General features: G+C 48.2%; 1 protein-coding gene and 1 non-coding gene across 2 annotated transcripts; both read left to right on the top strand.

The window, feature by feature from the left end:
• Window positions 1-489: 489 nt before the first annotated feature.
• LOC139421154 (cyclin-dependent kinase 12-like) lies at window positions 490-17,749 on the top strand. The gene is made up of 14 exons (XM_071171760.1): window positions 490-2,515; window positions 5,523-6,230; window positions 6,784-6,963; window positions 7,180-7,319; window positions 7,693-7,863; window positions 8,008-8,197; window positions 10,378-10,434; window positions 11,224-11,325; window positions 11,686-11,763; window positions 12,470-12,586; window positions 12,730-12,861; window positions 13,103-13,326; window positions 13,522-13,965; window positions 15,838-17,749. The coding sequence occupies exons 1-14, from the start codon at window positions 1,248-1,250 to the stop codon at window positions 16,257-16,259; spliced, it is 4,233 nt and encodes a 1,410-aa protein (XP_071027861.1). The 5' UTR covers window positions 490-1,247; the 3' UTR covers window positions 16,260-17,749.
• On the top strand, window positions 6,520-6,656 carry LOC139423292 (small nucleolar RNA SNORA5). The gene has a single exon (XR_011635845.1). It is a non-coding gene; the product is annotated as a small nucleolar RNA SNORA5 (small nucleolar RNA).
• Window positions 17,750-18,389: the final 640 nt, after the last annotated feature.

Raw genomic sequence — 18,389 nt, 5'->3', positions numbered from 1 at the left:
GAGGTGACACCACTGACTAATAAAAAATACATTTGTTTTAAGTCGGTTAGTGTCAGTTTGCTATGTTTTAGGACAGAGAGGTCTCAATATCTGTGCTTACACATCATACATAGCTAGCTGTTTCTCTTTGGTCGGCAGCAGAGGGCTATGGCCACTTTCTGTTCAATTTCTCAATAAAATTAAGACATTACTCTACCCGTATTGTTTTTGTGTTCCGTATTTTGTTGTCAACTTCTGAAGTTGTTTACATTATTTACAAGCTAGCTAATGTAGTTGGAATATAATAACGTTGACATTCATGGAAAGAAAGTTATATTTAATAGGCCCTCTACAGGTGAAACATTGCGTCTCGCCAAGGGCGGAAGGCGGTGCAGCTCCCTGGATAGCGCATTGGGATAGGCTGTTGCTGAGCTACCATGAGGAATGACAGCCGTCGAGACTTCCGGTTCTAGTCATAGGGCGATAACGATAGGAGCGCAGTTGCAGAATTTATAACAGGAGCCACAATGGCGGTTGTCGTCTCTTGAAAGGGCTGTGGATGTTATTAAATCCACTATCATCGCCCTAAAGATAGGCCTGGTTGATTCCCAGAGCCATTAAAAATAAACTGGAACATCTACTGCACATGAAAATACTATAATTTCTGATCAATATCAAATTAACAAGAGATAAAAATTATATTAAAAGGGACCATGTAAACAGTACCAACCGGGTCAAGTTTTCATTTTGTTCGAGAAACAACATCGGCTGTTAATGACGGCTAACTGTTTGTTTATTGAACTACAAAACCGTAAATCTAAGGAACAATAACCCTAAACTAAGCTTGGCACCGGACAAGGGAAGCTAAAAGAAAAGGGACTTATTTTTTTCTTTCGTTTTTTACCAAACAGCATGCTAGCTACACAGAGCTAGCTAGCCAAATAGAAACGGAGAAGAGCGCACAATGCTCCGATTTATTGTTTGGGCCTTTTCAGCCAGTTTCTCTAACTAGCTAAACGCACAGGCCTTCATTTTAGTGGCGTTTTTTGGCACTAGCAACCTTGATTTTTCTGCTTTGACAAACCATGCTGCCGAACGACTTGGATAATGCGTGAGGACTAAACCTGGGCAGACTATTTTCTATTTGTCGGCTTGCTTAGAACACTGGATCTCATTTTACCGGATTTCGGAGTACTACTCTCCCGTTAATGTATTATCTCGGCTACAGAGGCCCACGCTCGGGAGAGGTTCCGCCGCTGACGTGAGGAATGCCTGGGTCGGATAGACACCATGGGACCAAGAGGAAGCCGGAATCCAACAGTAGCATTGCCCTGCCGCCCCAAACAACGAGTGGTAACAGCGGGCCACACCAGCCCCTGGTCCTGCCTCATACCTCTGCGGGCAACATGACGAGCAAGGACGGTAACCTTCAGTCAAAGTCGTCAGTGCCATCTTCTTCCAAGCGCAAACGGCATAAATCAGCCAAACATGGACGTGAGTCCGAGGTGGCTCAGGGCCCTGGTTTTTCTGCCCTCACCTCCACAGCGCCTCCTTCCGTTAGCGCCGTGAAGCCGCTGGTAGAATATGACGACATAAGTTCCGATTCGGATACTTTTTCGGATCCGCCTGCTGAAAGAGGGTCTGGGGATCGGTTAGAACCTGTTCCAGATTATAGTAAAGGGGATGGGGCCGGGGCTGTTGGTAGAGATGGTCGGGAACATAAGCACCGACACTCTCGCAAAAAGTCGAAGGATCCCAACAAAGTTAGAGACTCTGGGGAAGGGGGTCAGAGTACCAAGAAAAAAAGCAGCAAAGACCGTGAGAGAGGGAGCTCTGGGAAAGTCAAGGAGAAGGTGGCCTCCCTGTCCTCTGTAGCATCCCTGTCATCCGGGTCACGACGTCAGGGTCAGCTGGAGGCTGACTTGGGGCCAAAGCGTGGAGAGTTGCCCCCTTCCTCCCAGGCCCAAACTGCAGCCAGTGTGGGAAGCACCACATCCTCCTCCTCGTCATCTCGCAGCAAGGAGGGTGGTCGCTCCGGGAAGTCTCGCAAGGATAAGCCACAGAAGACAGAGGGACGGGAGGGGCGTGAGGGTCGGGGGGATGCAACCGCCAGCCAGAGCACCTCTGCCTCTCAGAAGGTCCGGACGGAGAGGAGCCAACGCAAGTCCTCAAAGAGCCACAAGTCCAGCCCTAGGGGCAAGGGGCAGCCTTCCTCGAGCAGGGGGAGCCCTCGCCGGAAGGTAACAGCCCCTACACAGTCCCCCAGCCCCCCAAGGAGAGGGGGTAATGGAAGCCCCATGGTCGGTGGTTACAGCCAGGAGGTGGACAGCTACCACCACCAGAGACGCAGGCCGGCCCCACAGAGCCCCAGCCCCTACAGGGAGATGTCCAGGCGGAGCAGGCAGAGGTCGGACAGCCCCTACGCCAGCAGGCAGAGGTCTTCCAGCTATGAGCGAGACGACAGCCCCTACTCCAGGAGACGCTCCATCAGTCCCTATGGTAATCGCAGGTCCTCCAGCGCTAGCCCTGTGTCCCGGTGAGTATTCTAGCTTGGCCCAGGCACCTTCCATTCAGCCTGCCTCATATTAACATTTATGCTAGTAGTGTAATACGTACCAAATCGCACTCTATTCCCTTTATTCAGCACTACTTTTGACCAGGCCCCATGAGACTGGTCAAAAGTAGTGGACTACAACGGGAATATGGTGTCATTTGAGACACAAACATGTAACATCTAACATGTAGCTATGGACTACTACTAGCCACCCAATCTGTTGGTTATTCACTCACTGTATGCATGGCATGCACCTCCACACACATAGGCATATTCACCAGTGCAGTCTAACACACACGTGGATTCTCACAAATGCCCGAGGTGCTTTTTTAGAGGCCCAGTAAGGCCGCAAACGTGATATTGAACTGGTGTTGTTCCTGTTGATGTTCTTATTGGTCATACTGGAACATGGCCAGGCCACTGGAGGAGACACCAGGTCCACTCTGACTGTTTCTACTGTTTGTTTTCTACCCCCTTTTGTTTGTATTCTAAAGAAGTGCTTGTACTGTGTGTTTGATAAAGTTGCAATATGTAACTTTTTGGGCGACCTGACCAAATTCACATAGACATGTGAGTTATAGATCTGTCATTCTCATTGAAAGTAAGTTTAAGAAGCAGTAGATCTGTTCAATATGCACTATTTCTATGCTTCTTTTTAAGTTTGGTTTTTGCGTCTTTTACTTTCGGTTTAGTACACTAGCTTCAAACAGCTGAAAATACATATTTTGGGTTATAGACAATATTTCACAGCGAGTTTAGTTGGTACAATGATGCATTGCTTGTTTTGTAACAAACTGAAATTAGGAGAACTATTATAATTTTTGCAAGCAGGAAATGGTGGAGAGATTTCTGCATATTGTACCTTTTTTAAATTGTAAGTGGTTGAGACAGTGCGTTAGACAGCTGAGGATTGAGCCATGGGTAACAGACGGTACCTGTAGCTTCCTCTCCTGTGCTCCTAGCCTCAGGGTGTTGGAAAGGGAATGGCTAGGCCAGGTTGCAATGTCCTGCACGGGCTACTTAAAACTATGGTCAGGGAAGAGACATTGATTCTATGTTCAGATGTGTCTGTGTGACACGCAGGGCTGTTTCTGCCAGGGAGTTATTGCCTCTTGCCATGTGGTGTAGAGGGGGAAGGGAAACCTATGGAAGTCAGGAGAGGCATCACATTGGGCTCAGACAGGCAAGGCCTGTATGCTCCAGTCTAGGGAAACCCTATGAGGAGCTGTGGTCTTTGGAGCAGGAGAGGGCATGGGTTGGGGGATAGGCTACGCTAGCCAGGCAGCGGGGTGATGTTAGCTCTCCAGGAACAGGGTTGGAGAGCCTTGGGCTGGCTGTTGACATTCAGCCATTTTGATTTTGTGTTGCATCAGTGAGTGGACCTTGAGCTTCTGTTGGTGGGAGGTGGCATAGCTGTATGATAAAACTAGGCCCTCCATAGTGATTGTTAAAAGTGTCTCTGCTGTCAGTAGACTCCATTGAAAAATGCTGGTGAATTATTTTGGTGTAGTCTTTTTATTTCATTTTCTGTTATTTAACCTTTATTTAACTAGGCAAGTCAGTTAAGAACAAATTATTATTTACAATGACGGCCTACCCCAGCCAAACCCTAACCCGGACGACACTGGGCCAATTGTGCGCCGCCCTATGGGACTCCCAATCACGGCCGGTTGTGATACAGCCTGGAATCGAACCAGGGTCCGTAGTGACGCCTCTAGCACTGAGATGCAGTGCCTTAGACCACCGCGCCACTCGGGTGCCATTTAAGCATGTAGCTAACTGTAGGCTATTTGTTTAGTCTAGCTAATTAACTTCAATGTCCCAGTTATTAACTTACAAAAATCACATTTTAGATTTAGTTTGTAGACTTTTATAAGTTTTCATGCTCAAGGACATATTCACTTGCTACTAGTTATTTTTTTCCCTAACCTTCAAACAAATGATGGAATCGGAATGTTGTCTCCACAATTTAAGGGATACTTAATGATTTTCGTCAGTGCCATCTTCTTCCAAGCGCCCTTTATGAGGCCGTCATTGTAAATAAGAATTTGTTCTTAACTGATTTGCCTAGTAAAATTTTAAAAATCATCTACTTCCCCAGAGTCAGATCAACTTGTGGATACCATTTTTATGTCTGCATGCAGTTTGAAGAATGTTGCCAACTAGTGCCAGCAGAATTGCTAACTAGTTAGCATTGTCTCGCAAAACTACCTCTTAACTTCTTTCATACTGGACACAAAGATAAAAATGGTATAGATGAGTTTATCTCACTCTGCCAAAATCCCGAAGTGTAATGGTTATCAAAAGTAGGTATCGTGATGAGGTGTTTTGAATTTATGTCCCTAAGCTATTTGGCCTAATGCCAGAGGAATGTTGAGGTTAACCCACAAGACATTAGACTTCTGGGGGACGTTTGTACACACATTGCTTTAGTCTGAATTTAAAGTAGCCAAAGGTTGTCCCCATGACTGACCTAATTGTATGTTTGTATGCTGACTAAGGGAATGGGAAGTGTAACTTCTATGGAAGGAGACATAACTCCTATGTGTAAACGCAGTCAGTGTGCTATCTTAGCAAATAGCGCTACCTCTCTGAACTTGCCTCTAACTGAGCATGGACCAGGGTCCTGCCTCGCCAACACACGTGAGCGCCAGTTGACCACTTACGAACCAGTTGAGTGACAGAAAAGGATCCAATTCGATAGCACAATTGGTGAAATGTCAAGCTAGCTGTGGAGTGAGCTTGCCGCATGGCCTTATCTCATTATATAAACATAACACACGTTCCGTAGTTATCAATTGCAGTGACGTGCCATTTGTTGTTTTTATTAACACCTTAATACACAAGTGCACAATGCCCCAGTAATGTCAAATGGCCTCCCTTCTAGTTCCTCTTTCTTGGTGCTCACTCCCAACTTAGAGAGAGAGAGAGAACTTGCAGCTAACAAGGAATTCTTGTTTTCCTAACATCTTCCCTCCTCTCTCTCCAGGCGCTCAGTTCGCTCCCGGAGTCGTTCGCCGCCTTTCTCCTCTTCCCGTCGCTCCTCCTCTCGCTCTCGCAACAAGAAGCATTCGTCCTCTGCCGGGGGAGGCGGGTCTCACAGCAGCCGGCCCACCAGCCGCTCCCCACCCTCTTCCCGCCTGCCACTTAACTCCAGCCTGGGGGCGGAGCTTAGCCGGAGGAAGAAGGAGCGCCAGGCTGCGGTGGCTGCAGCTCGTCCCCCCTCCCCTCCACCTTCCTCACGCAAGACCAAAGGGTCCACCTCACGCCCCCCTAAAGCTGAGCCTGAGAGAGTACCTGAGAGAGACTCTGTCCAAGCCACGGACCTCCAGCCTCCACCCATTGCACCCCAGCCCCAGGACACTCTTGTTGGTGAAGAACACGGCTCTGCATCTCCACCCTCCATCTTCTCATCTCCTGCTCCCCCTCTGCCCCCCGGTCAAACGACCCCACTACCTCCACCTCCTCTGCCCTCCACCCCTGTTGCCCAACTTCAGCCACCTACACCCCAGGGCCAGACTGAGTCCAGCCTCGCACCCTCCACAGCCCTCTCCTCCTCCTCATTGTCGTCTCCCCAGTCCAAATCTCCCGCCCCCATGCCCACACGCAGCCCTGCCCGTTTGACACCCATCCACAAGACCTCCACTCTGCCCCCCCTGCCTTTACCACCCATGCTAGTGGGAGACTGCCAGGACAGGTAAGCCATGAAACGCGCATACACACACACACACCTCTCCTCTCCCCAGTCCTGTTGCTTGGCAAACGTGTAGTCATCAACAGAACAGTCATTAGGCCTTTACTGTAGGCTCAGGTTTCACCCAACAGTCAGTCTCTCTGAAACACACACCTGCCTGCAGTACAGTACTGGAATTCTGAACAGACTAACTGAATGCTCTGTAGGCGATGCTTTAGCTGCCATTAGATCACAAGTATGTCAAGTAGTAAAAACAGGCCTACAGGCGACTTAAAAATGATCACTAACTCCTTGCAGCCTTGTCAAATTCAGTGCTTCCTCTACAATGGACTGCACTGGCCAAACTGGCTGCCAAAGTGAAACTGTATTTCATGGGCCCCACATCCCTTTGTCATGGTAGTTTGGGATACATTTGTGCTACAGACATATAAGGAAAAGAAAATCAAACTCACTAGAGAAGCGATGATGCGGTGGAGTCATGACATGCTCTTTTTCTCTCCTTCCTTCTTTACCTTTGATCTCTCGCTCTCACTTTTCCTCTCTCTCCCTCCATCAGTCCGAAGAAGTCCACTCCTCCTCAGAGGTCTTCCAGGAAGGAGAAAGAGGTGCGGAATCGGCCGTCTCTGATCGACCTCCCGCTGCCCCCCACGCTGGCCGGAGGAGATCCCTCGCCCCCTCAGTCCCCCGTCTACAGAGCTCCACCTCCGCCCCAGTCCGCTCTCAAGAAGAGACCAAAGTGAGTCCCTATCTGCTCAACCGAACCCACCCTTCTTATCAATCCCCCCTAACCACCTATCTACACTCCTCTTTTCCACAGCCCTCCTCTCCCAGCCTATTTCCTTTCAACAAAAATAAAAAAATAAGCATAAGATAGTACAAAGTTATCATCAAGGGCTTATTCCGTGAGGTAAAAGGTTTCCTAATAGCAAGTCTCCTCGGCTCTCCTGTCTAGGTTTTGCTGTCCACGCTATGGCGAACGCAAACAGACACAGAGCGACTGGGGCAAACGCTGCGTGGACAAGTTTGACATCATCGGCATTATCGGGGAGGGCACCTACGGCCAGGTGTACAAGGCCAAGGACAAAGACACCGGTGAGAGCCCCGTGTGTCGCCCTTTCACTGGCATACCTGTGTTTGGTTGTTCTTGAGAGCGGCACAAATGATCACCACGCCTGCGGTATGTGTGTATGCTATGGGGTGTTGTGACTGATCTCGCCTCCCCGTGTCCCCTTTGCTCTAGCCTCTCTGTGTGTGTCTTTCAGAGGAGTTTGAAATTAAGCAGGAGACACATTTCCTTTGGGCGTCCATGTACATTGGACAAATGTGTGTTATTTAGCACATTTATTAAACTTTTGATCGGGACAATCAACAGAGTTGGAACCATAAAGCAGACATTTTCATCCACCCCCTACAGTGGACAATGACGTAATCTGTAATGTTCATGTTGTTCCTCCTGCCCTCCAAGGTGAGCTGGTGGCTCTGAAGAAGGTGCGTCTAGACAATGAGAAGGAGGGCTTCCCCATCACGGCCATCCGAGAGATCAAGATCCTCCGCCAGCTCAACCACCGCAGCGTGGTCAACATGAAGGAGATCGTCACAGACAAACAGGACGCACTGGACTTCAAGAAGGACAAAGGTGTGTGGAAAGGGGGACTCTGTCTGTGTGTGTGTGTGTGCGTGTGTGTGTGTGTGTGTGTGTGTGTGGGGTTTGTGCTTGGTGTATGTCTGTGCCTGTATGCGTGTGTATGCACATCCTCCTTACCCCTGCCTGTCCCGTCAGGTGCCTTCTACCTGGTGTTTGAATACATGGATCATGACCTGATGGGTCTGCTGGAGTCGGGGCTGTGTCAGTTCTCCCAGGAACACGTGAGGAGCTTCATGAGACAGCTGATGGAGGGGCTGGACTACTGCCACAAGAAGAACTTCCTGCACAGAGACATCAAGTGCTCCAACATACTGCTCAACAACAGGTACTAGTGTAGCATGATAATGTCACTGTACCAAAACGTCATGATACTTATGATACCAACATTTTAATATACCGTAGTACAGTTTCGTATGATACTACTGAATCTTTCGGCCCAACCGATCTAAAGAACCTGCCAGTGCCTGTTAGAAAATGTTTATAAAGTCAGTTGAATTGAAGCATCAGACACTGGTCTCTTGTTTGCACAGGTCCAATGCCACTTCACTTTCATGCTCATATCACGAATGGCAGCTATAATCAGCCAGCCTCATCCCCTGCCAGCCCTCACTCACCTGCTTCTCTCAGCATCCCCTCCCAGCCCTCACTCACCTGCTTCTCTCAGCATCCCCTCCCAGCCCTCACTCACCTGCTTCTCTCAGCATCCCCTCCCAGCCCTCACTCACCTGCTTCTCTCAGCATCCCCTCCCAGCCCTCACTAACCTGCTTCTCTCAGCATACCCTCCCAGCCCTCACTCACCTGCTTCTCTCAGCATCCCCTCCCAGCCCTCACTCACCTGCTTCTCTCAGCATCCCCTCTTCATGTACATCTATTCCTCCATTAGTTTTTTAAATATCATTTATCCGTGATGGCGAGTGGGGGTGCAGACCCTGATAAGTCTCCTGTTAGATTTGTACTTTTTGTTACATTGGAGCAGCGCACAGTTCGAGCAATGTTGATACATTGTATAATTTCATCGCCTGTTATAACCAAGAACACAGGCCAGTCTGAGTGGACTTTGCAAGTTCACTGTCACACAGCCCCTGAATGTCAGAGGGGGGAAATGGACAAGGGTCTGCTACTCATGAGATGTGCTTCAAAGCTAGATTCATATATGCCTAATGTAAGCCTAAACTATATATATAAAAAAATATATATTTCTCTAAATTCAAAATTCTGTTTGGTTCCTAACGTTTTAAAAGTTGGGAGCAGTGTGTGTGTTTGTGGGAGAGAGAGAGAGGTGTGTGTGTGAGAGGGAGACTGGGAGAGCGTGTGGGGGGGTGTGTCTGTGTTAACTGAAGAGAAAGGTGTTGTGCAGCGTTTTTCCCCTTACTGCTACAATTTATTTTTTTACATTTTATTTTACCTTTATTTAACTAGGCAGGTCAGTTAAGAACAAGTTCTTATTTTCAATGATGGTCTAGGAACAGTGAGTTAACTGCCTTGTTCAGGGGCAGAACGGCAGATTTATTCTTTACCTTGTCAGCTTGGGGATTCGATCTTGCAACCTTTTGGTTACTAGTGCAACGCTCTAACCACTAGGCTACCTGCCGATCATTATGCATGTCTATTCCTCCAGCCAAATAACAGGTAGGCCTTTACAAATTTGAGCAAATCAGCCATTTTATGCAGTTAAATGCAATGTGTTGTATTGAGTAGAAGTGTGAATTTCAGTAACAGATTTTTGCGTAGCACGTGCGCAGAACATTTAGAAAAAACGTGAACAAGCGTCCGGGAGACGGGGCAAACAGGATGCTAAGCCAGGGTCGCCCCCCCCCCCCCCGGTCCGTGAGATGTTGCTGGCTGGTCGCTGAGATGGTTCACTGCCCATTTTTAAATGATAGTTCTACAGTGCTCGTTTTAAAGGTAGACCCAACGAGATGACGAGCAGCACTGCAGAGATTGATGCAAGACTTTCCTGTCACACAAGAGTATCTGTGATTCACGCTGCTACAACATCGTATGTACGGGACAAAAACAGTGGCCGAGTTCAGCCTCGTGCTTCAACGCTCTTAGTTGTCGTGGAAATTGACCCACTACTGCTGTTTACTTTGTGCATCTACGTCATCTCGCTGAGTCTACCTTTAATGTAAGCAGTTCCCCAAGGAGGGAAAGCATAGCTTTGTCGGTCCCTGCTATAAACAATGGACCCACTAACCTAGAATGTTATGGTAATGGCAACGGTAGTAGTTTGTGTGGTTTGAGTAGTGAGCACAGGGAGTTGTTTGAAATGATTGTTGTAGCTATAGTAGGATTGGGATTTCCCTTTTGATTGGTTCTGTTGTCAATGTGCAACGTTCTACCATGGGAATTCAAATGCTCTTTCCTCTGCCTCGCTGTTGTGATTGAATTAATCACTTCTGTAGTTAGGGTTGTGTAAGGTAACAGCTGTAGAATGTAATACGTTGTCTTGTTATGGAGTTTGATTCTCTGTCTCTAACTTCTTTATCTCTCTCCTTGTGCAGTGGTCAGATCAAGCTGGCTGACTTTGGTTTGGCCCGCCTCTACAACTCAGAGGAAAGGTGAGACTTGGATTTCTTGCTTTGGAGCAACGATGACATCATAAAGTCAGAGGTCCTTCCTGCCCCTGGTTCAGTCCTTTTAAACTGTGACCCTCACACGGGCCTTTTCTCATTTGGGAAAAAGCCCGTCCTTCACCCTCTCCTATGTCCTCTCTCCTCTGTGACCCGGAAACCGATAAGTGGTCAAGGAAATGTCAATTTGTTAGTAGGCGACCGGAACAGTGTCCTTCCCTCCTTGATGGCCACCTTTCATGAGGATTGTCATGTGTATCCTACCAGAGTCCTTCACGGAAGAGTTTTGATATCTGCCACACCCCCTTTGAATCCGCTTTTGTTTTGTTGGAGGAGAAAAGTATGCACACAAACAATATGCTGCTTATCGTTTTATCTATATCTATTTTTAGCACGTTACTCATTTGGGATCCACCCCTGTAAACCTAATTTGCCCGATGATCCGCGAGTGGAGGAGTCTCATTTCATACAAGCACATTTACATCCACGTTCCCTCGCCTCTCCTCGATTACCTTTTTCGAAAGAAGGCGAGAGAGGACGTGGGAGTTGAGCAAATCCAATTGAGAAAAGGCCTCTGTTGCCATTGTGGTCTGAATGAAAACACCTATCTATTCCAGTGATTCCCCACTAGGTGGTGCTGTGTCCTGTATAAAGAGGTTCTGCCTCCATCAGCCCATTGTTGAGAGATGAATTATGGGTGTTTGGGCACTGGAGAGCATAGTAAAGGTACTGTATCTGTGTGTTATATCTGAATGTCCCCTTCCCTGCTCCCTCCAGTCGACCCTACACTAATAAAGTAATCACGCTATGGTACCGCCCCCCTGAGCTCCTCCTGGGAGAGGAGAGGTACTCTCCAGCCATCGACGTCTGGAGCTGCGGGTTAGTTCACACTCACCTTGCCCACACACACTCACCCACACACGGATTCTGTACATGCCCAAGAACACTCATTCCCTGTGCAGGTTTATTGGTGCACAAACATTTCATTCACACATATATTCTCCAATCGAACAAGCTCTACGTAGGAGAACAGATTGTACTTACCTTATTTTTCCACATGGTGTCACCATAAAACTGCTATATCATTTTGACTGACGTAGTCAGAACTCTAAACCTGATGATTGGCAGATAATTATCACTCTTAACAAATCCTAACTCAAGATTTGTGAATGCTTTTTAAAAATTGTTATATATATATATGTGAGTGGCCAACATTGTCCATTGACTGTTTGTGCACAGGTGTATTCTGGGAGAACTGTTCACCAAGAAGCCCATCTTCCAGGCCAATCAGGAGCTGCTGCAGTTAGAGTTGATCAGGTATGCTGCTATTGCCCCCTGCTGCCTGGAAGACTGCATCTCCACATTACAATCCTGTCTGACATGGCAACCTATTTCTTATATAGCAGCCATACTCAACAGGCAGACCGCAGTCCAGACCCAGAATGTGGTCAATACGGACTGCGGGTCCTGACTTTCTTGTTTTTGGAACTAGGGCTTTCAACCTACTGCGTTTGAGTGCAATTTCTACATTTGGAAGTGCATGGGCAGGTTCCCTCTTATGTCATTCACTGACAGATCTTAAAGAGCTGTTTTTAACTTGTCAGAAATGTCCAGTTGATGTCCGCTAGATAGGTAAGGTGACCAGCTACCTAAATCTTGTAGTTATCATGGCCAAATGAAAACAGAAAAGGCAAAATGAGTAGAATTGCAGGCAATTAGCTTATTAAAAGTATGTTCTCTCATACAAGAGGGGAGTGAACCATTTTGGGTCATACGGGTTGCGAGGTTGGGGGTTGTTACTACGGTGATAAATGACTTCCCATCCGGACCTTTGCCGCCTTGGATATTTGTGTGACTGGACCTTCTCAAATAGGAGTTCAATACCCCTGCTATATATTGCACTACTTTTGAACAGAGCTCTAAGGGCCTTGGTTAAAAGCATTGCACTATATAGGGAATGGGGTGCCATCTGGGATAGGGCCCATGTTTACCACAGCTCTAACTCTCTCCCTCTCTGTCTCAGTCGTCTGTGTGGGAGCCCGTGTCCCGCTGCCTGGCCTGACGTCATCAAGCTGCCCTACTTCAACACCATGAAGCCCAAGAAACAGTACCGCCGACGGCTGCGCGAGGAGTTTGCCTTGTACGCAACATGACATACATACACACCATGGGATTTTCTTGTCCTTTCATCAATCTCATTGTTGTGGCAGTACATCTGTTGTCGATGCTATTTGTTTGACTCGCGCTCTCAAATTTGTCTCTCTCTCTCGCACTCTCTGTCAGTCTGCCTGCTCAGGCCCTGGATCTGCTGGACCGCATGCTGACCCTTGACCCTGCGCGGCGCTGCACGGCCGAACAGGCCCTCAATAGTGACTTCCTGTGTAATGTGGAGCCCAGCAAGATGTCCCCGCCCAAGTGAGGACCTCGTCTTTGCACTTTCCTTTCCTGGGCCCATTACATCTAGAGAACAACCTCTAACTATCCAACACCATACTCCCAACACCCCTATTGCTTTCTTTCTGTCACACCAACACCCCTCTCGATTTCTTTCCCATACACCTAACTTTGCCTCTCTTTCTGTTTCTCTCCCTCATGCTTTCATCACCCCTTTTTTGCTCCTGTATCTCTCTGTCTCTCTCTCTCTCTCTCTCTCCAGTCTCCCTCACTGGCAGGACTGCCACGAGCTGTGGAGTAAGAAACGGAGGCGCCAGCGTCAGAGCGGGCAGCCCGAGGATGTGCCTGTGCCCAAAGTGCCCCGTAAGGACCCCTCAGGGGCTTCCAGTGGAGAGAACAGCCGGCCCCAAGCCAGCCCAGCTGGAGCCCCGCCCCCTCCGCCCGGAAGACCACCCTCCTCAGCCATCTCAGCCAATGAGCTAGCAGGTCAGGCCGACACAGTAGTCACAGTTCGCTACGATAGAAGAACAAACCCTTATCCAAATGTCTCCTTGGTTAGATAGTGGCTGCACAGGCAGATGAGGGTTGTTCTAAGTCTATAATGTGAACACATGTTGTCTCCATACACTCTCAGCAGGCTGCTGTCTACAGTATGTGTGACCATTGTCTCTCTCCCATCAGGCCTGGGTGCTGCGGCGGAGCAGCTGAACCAGACAGAGCTGGCTGTACTGTTGAACCTGCTGCAGAGACAGACAGACCTCAGCCTGCCTCAGATGGCCCAGCTCCTCAACGTCTCCTCCAACCCAGAGAGCCAGCAGCAGCTAGAGACCCTTAGCCAGTCCCTGTCTGCCCTGACCGAGGCCTCCCATCACCGGGGGGCCTCAGAGGATCAGGGTCCGGCTAGGTCCCAGCCCCCTGAACCTCCCCCAGAGCCTCAGGAGCCCTCCCCGCACCACAGCGAGCCGCCCCTCAGCCAGGACGACCAGACCAACCTCCTGGCCCTCCTATTGGGCCAGCTCATTAAGCCGCAGGCCGGGGGGGCTGAGCAAGGCGACGAGAGCAATGGCGTCCAATCAGAGGAGGCTGTGACTCGCGGTTCGTCTGCCTCCACTGCTGATCGCAAGGGCAAGTCTGGGTTCAGTCTCTAGGGGGAGGGGCAGAGAGCACTGGGTCAGGGGGATCTCACAGGGGACTGGTGGACGAGGGGGAGGAGACTGGGCGGAGGGTGACGCCCCGTCATAGCTTCCCTGTCATGGTGCGGATCTTGTCATCAATTATTTTTCTGCTTACCATAAAGCAGTTGTAAATTCCTTTATAAACGAGCTGATGAGATGAAAGATCTTAACTAAATGGCAAATCGGAAGAAAGATTCCACGGTTACTTTAAATATATTTTGAGGAAGATGAGTTTTATGTTGTCTAGCTAGACCCACCTCTTCTCAACAACAGTTACACACCCCTACCCACCTTTTGTCTGTCTCACCTGTCTCCCACTTCAAAGGCTACTTTCACCCACTCAGTCACACATAGGTGGAAACATACCATACATGAAGTTGGCAAGTTCTCAAGATGTCTGACCAGGGAGTGGCTTCGGACGGCCCAGGTCACATGGACTGGGCTTTGGGCACAAGGACTTTTGTCATTGGTGTGAATGTAAACTAAGAGAAGGTTTGTAGTTTTACAGCGTTAGAAAGACAATGGTTCACACTGCACTCTTCCCTTTCACTCCTGCCTCTGTCACCCTGTTTTCTTTTCCCATTCCCTCTTTCTCTCTCATTTCTCCATTTGTTAAAGCAGGTTTCTTGGATTGTTCTTCCTTCCATAAAAATATATTGATTTAAAACCAGTCTGTAATGTCAACATTTTTATGAAGAAAGTCTAATAAATTATCAAGCAAAAATAAATGTTTTGAACCTTAGACTTCACCTGCATGTCTTTCATTTAACTTTTATTTAAATCACACATTTTACATTTTATTTTTGTGTGTTGTTTTTTACATTAGACCTCGGAAATCATCCAACGCTAGTAAAGCTTTCTCTGTAGACTGTATCCATAGGCACCCTACTGTAGTCACTTAAAGCAACAACCCTGTTGCCTAGGAAACAACTGTAGCAGCAGTGTTGCCCGGTAGCCATGACAGCAGACTGAGAAGGCATCTCGCTCTGTCTCAGCTTTATGCACCCCCCCCCCCCCCCAAACTTCAGGTTTGACCCCTCCCTATCCATAATAACCCATGCTCGTATTGTTGTTGAAATATAACTTGAGTGTCTGTCAGGGTTGAATAAACTCTAAGGTGAGAATCCCCCTCTACTATGTAAAGCGCTTTGGGTGTCTCGAAAAGCGCTATATACGTCCAATCGATTATTATTGTTATAAACACCCCCCATGTCCTGCGTCTTTCTTTTGTTGTTCACATACGTGTGTGTGAATAAATGTTATGTTGATTATTTAGGCCGCCATGAGGTCTTTTGATATTCCATCATCTCTCAACATTACAACTTGTCTGTCAACATTCAAAAATGTTACTTAAGGATTTTATAACATACCAGTCACCAGGAACCAAGAGGGGAGAAATAACGTAGGTGGCACACCTCCAGACTAATTTAGAGAATTAACATTTATCATAATCACAATTGTGGTATTTAGTAGCAGTATCAACCCATGACAACTACACGTATTACTCGTCCAATTAAAACAGTAGCCTATTGAAAATATTTGTCCAACTGAAACTACTTTGTTGAGTGGATGGTGAGCATCCCGGTAGGAATGGTACATGATCTCCCTCTGCTGGCCAAGGGGGGAAATACAGCTGTACGTTGTCTAGACCCCACTCACAAACACTTACCTGGTTCTCTGGGATGTTTCACTAAAGGGAATTGAATAAAAATGTGTCTGTAGTGTAGATGGCACAAATGTCCAGGTGAAATCTCACTGTAACTGTGTGCTTTGTGTTTCTTGTAAATATCTGATTGACTGTCTTTTCTCTGACTTCCCTCAGACTGTGCAGTCACCAAGCGGAAGCAGCAGATCGGAACAAATCAGGTCCCTCCATCCTCTGAGCGACGTCCCCCCTCTCCGCCTGGCCCTCCACCCTCAGCCCTCCCCCCTGGCCAGCTGCAGCCCAGCTCTGAACCCCAGCCCGGGCCCGGTCAGGACATCAGTCCTGCGGTGGCAGCCGCCCTGCTGCAGCTCATCTCCCAACAGGACCCAGAGGCTGGGGCCCCCCAGCGCAGCAGGGACCACTCCCCCACCGTGGGCACCCCTGTCCGGGGACAGCCACCCCCTGCCTGGACGACTGACTCCCCTAAACCATCTCCTGCCAGAGAGCCTCCTACTAGCATGGAATCTGCTGCCTCTGCTATCCCAGCACAGTTCCCCAAGGACCAGGACCTCCGCTTTGCCCACAGGACCGCTCGCTGATCCTGGGTGGGCCTGTTTAGAGACCTGGGGTACAGTGGGCCGACCTACAGGAACAGGAGCCAGGGACACCTACAGTACTGATAATGATTATACTATAGACCAGTCTCTCTAGGTGGGAACAGAAGAGCAGCTCACCTGAGCAGGTTGTGTATATTGGAAGATGTGAGGTAGATGGCTGCGAGATTGTTAGTCTGGAGGAAAGAGCAGGTCTTTGGGTCAGGATGTTATTGTGAAGATGGACGGTGTCGGGTTTGGCTAAAGGACAAACTAAGCCCCACTCTAGACAGACAGTCTGGGGTTGGGCCGTGGTGAGGTGCTAGACCTGGAGGTGGGACAAACTTCCACACCCTTCAATCACTAACACTGCCCCTCCTGGACCACATGACTTGTTGAAGAAGTTGGATCCTAACGAGTTCCACACATGGAATGTGATCAGCTGTGATTTCCTTTTGTTTAATTTGCAACTCAAATGATTGTTATGTCTACTGCAGTGCCCTCTAACGATGAGGCTAACAGTGGGTTTTGGAGTCTGGTGTCCTAACTCCTCTTCATCTGCAGTTGAATGGGTGAGGGTTGGTGTCTGCTACGTATGACACCAGTGGAACAAAGAACAAGTCTGAAATGTAGAGGTGGTTAACTGGGGGGTACAGATGGAAAACACTGGGACTGAGAGTTGGTTAACTACTCAGTCTCATCTCGCTAGCTGGCTCCTGACTTTCGACCTTGTGCCTCCTTTGTGACCTTAACAAACCCTGAATGATCTTTGCCCGCAGGGAAGTGTTGGGTTGTTTCTCATGTTCTGGAAGGCACATTAACAAGAGAAGGCATGGCTCAAAATTCATTAGCATACCTTGTGTGTCCTTGGCCAAAGGTACTGTAAAATAAGGTGTTCGGATCTCAGTCCTATCTCCCCTTCTTGTCTCTCTCGCTCAATCCATGTATGTCAGCCTCAGTTAGCTTTCCCATGTAGAAATGAACGTGTTCATTCTCGAACGTTCTCTCTCTAGTAAACAGGTACATGTGCCTCTCTAACCCTAGTACTCCCTCTGCTACACACTGACAGAAAACACAAACTCTGACACTGTGTCATTAACTGCTCTACTATACTCACTAGTCTTTCATTGACCCTCTGGTCACAGCTAGCAAGCCGGTCGCCCAACCCCGTAGCAACTGGACACCTATAGACCTACACACACACACCTCTCCAAAGCTTTCCCTGACGATCTCTGATAGCCTTGTTATATTTTGCCTCCCTGCCTAACTCTGTGCAGCAAATATGTTTTTGTGTGATTATTTTCTACTTTAAAGACAAAGTTACACGTTAAAAAGATGGTCCATGGTTTTGTTTCCTTTGTTTTGTTTTGGGAAGGGAGAAATTGAGAAGAGATCTGACTTTGGGTTTCATGTGACCATGTGACTGTAAGAGATGATATTTTGTAATATGTGTTTTCTCGGTTCAATTTATTAAAGGAAATCATGTGACCAGAAAATTTTAAAAAGTGATGTGCTTTATTCTCTTGTCATGTACACGGAGTATACCAAACATCAGCTCTGACAAATTAAAAAACCGTAGTCATTGGCTACCCCATTACCCGCAGTATTAGACTTAAAACGAATCATCCAGAGATCATACACTGTTTACCAGGGGGCGGGGCTACCGACGTTAAGGCTAATCTGAAGATGGGGCTGGCTAAAGCTAACTGGCGGGTATAGAGATATTGTTAACCACGTCGGCACCAACGATGTTAGGATGAAACAGTCAGAGGTCACCAAGCGCAACATAGCTTCAGCGTGTAAATCAGCTAGAAAGATGTCGGCATCGAGTAATTGTCTCTGGCCCCCTCCCAGTTAGGGGGAGTGATGAGCTCTACAGCAGTCTCACAACTCAATCGCTGGTTGAAAACTGTTTTCTGCCCCTCCCAAAATATAGAATGTGTAGTTAATTGGCCCTCTTTCTGGGCCCCCCCCCCCCTCAAACAGGACCAAGCCTGGCCTGTTGAGTGACTGACTCCATACTAGCTGGAGGGGTGCTCTCATCTTATCTACCAACATAGACGGCTCTAACTCCTCTAGCCCCACAATGAAATAGGGTGCAGGCCAGGCAGCAGGCTGTTAGCCAGCCTGCCAGCT

Source organism: Oncorhynchus clarkii, chromosome 12, assembly GCF_045791955.1.
Source record: "Oncorhynchus clarkii lewisi isolate Uvic-CL-2024 chromosome 12, UVic_Ocla_1.0, whole genome shotgun sequence".
In the NCBI taxonomy this organism is placed as follows: domain Eukaryota; kingdom Metazoa; phylum Chordata; class Actinopteri; order Salmoniformes; family Salmonidae; genus Oncorhynchus; species Oncorhynchus clarkii.
Note: the sequence above shows the minus strand (reverse complement) of the source record. Positions and strands in the feature narration are given on the sequence as shown.

Excerpts from the sequence above, each read along its gene's own strand:
- LOC139421154 (XM_071171760.1), top strand. The coding sequence starts at position 1,248 with ATGCCTGGGTCGGATAGACACCATGGGACCAAGAGGAAGCCGGAATCC. Across the intron at positions 10,435-11,223 it reads CTCTACAACTCAGAGGAAAG|TCGACCCTACACTAATAAAG; the intron begins GTGAGACTTGGA and ends TGCTCCCTCCAG. Across the intron at positions 12,587-12,729 it reads CTGCGCGAGGAGTTTGCCTT|TCTGCCTGCTCAGGCCCTGG; the intron begins GTACGCAACATG and ends ACTCTCTGTCAG.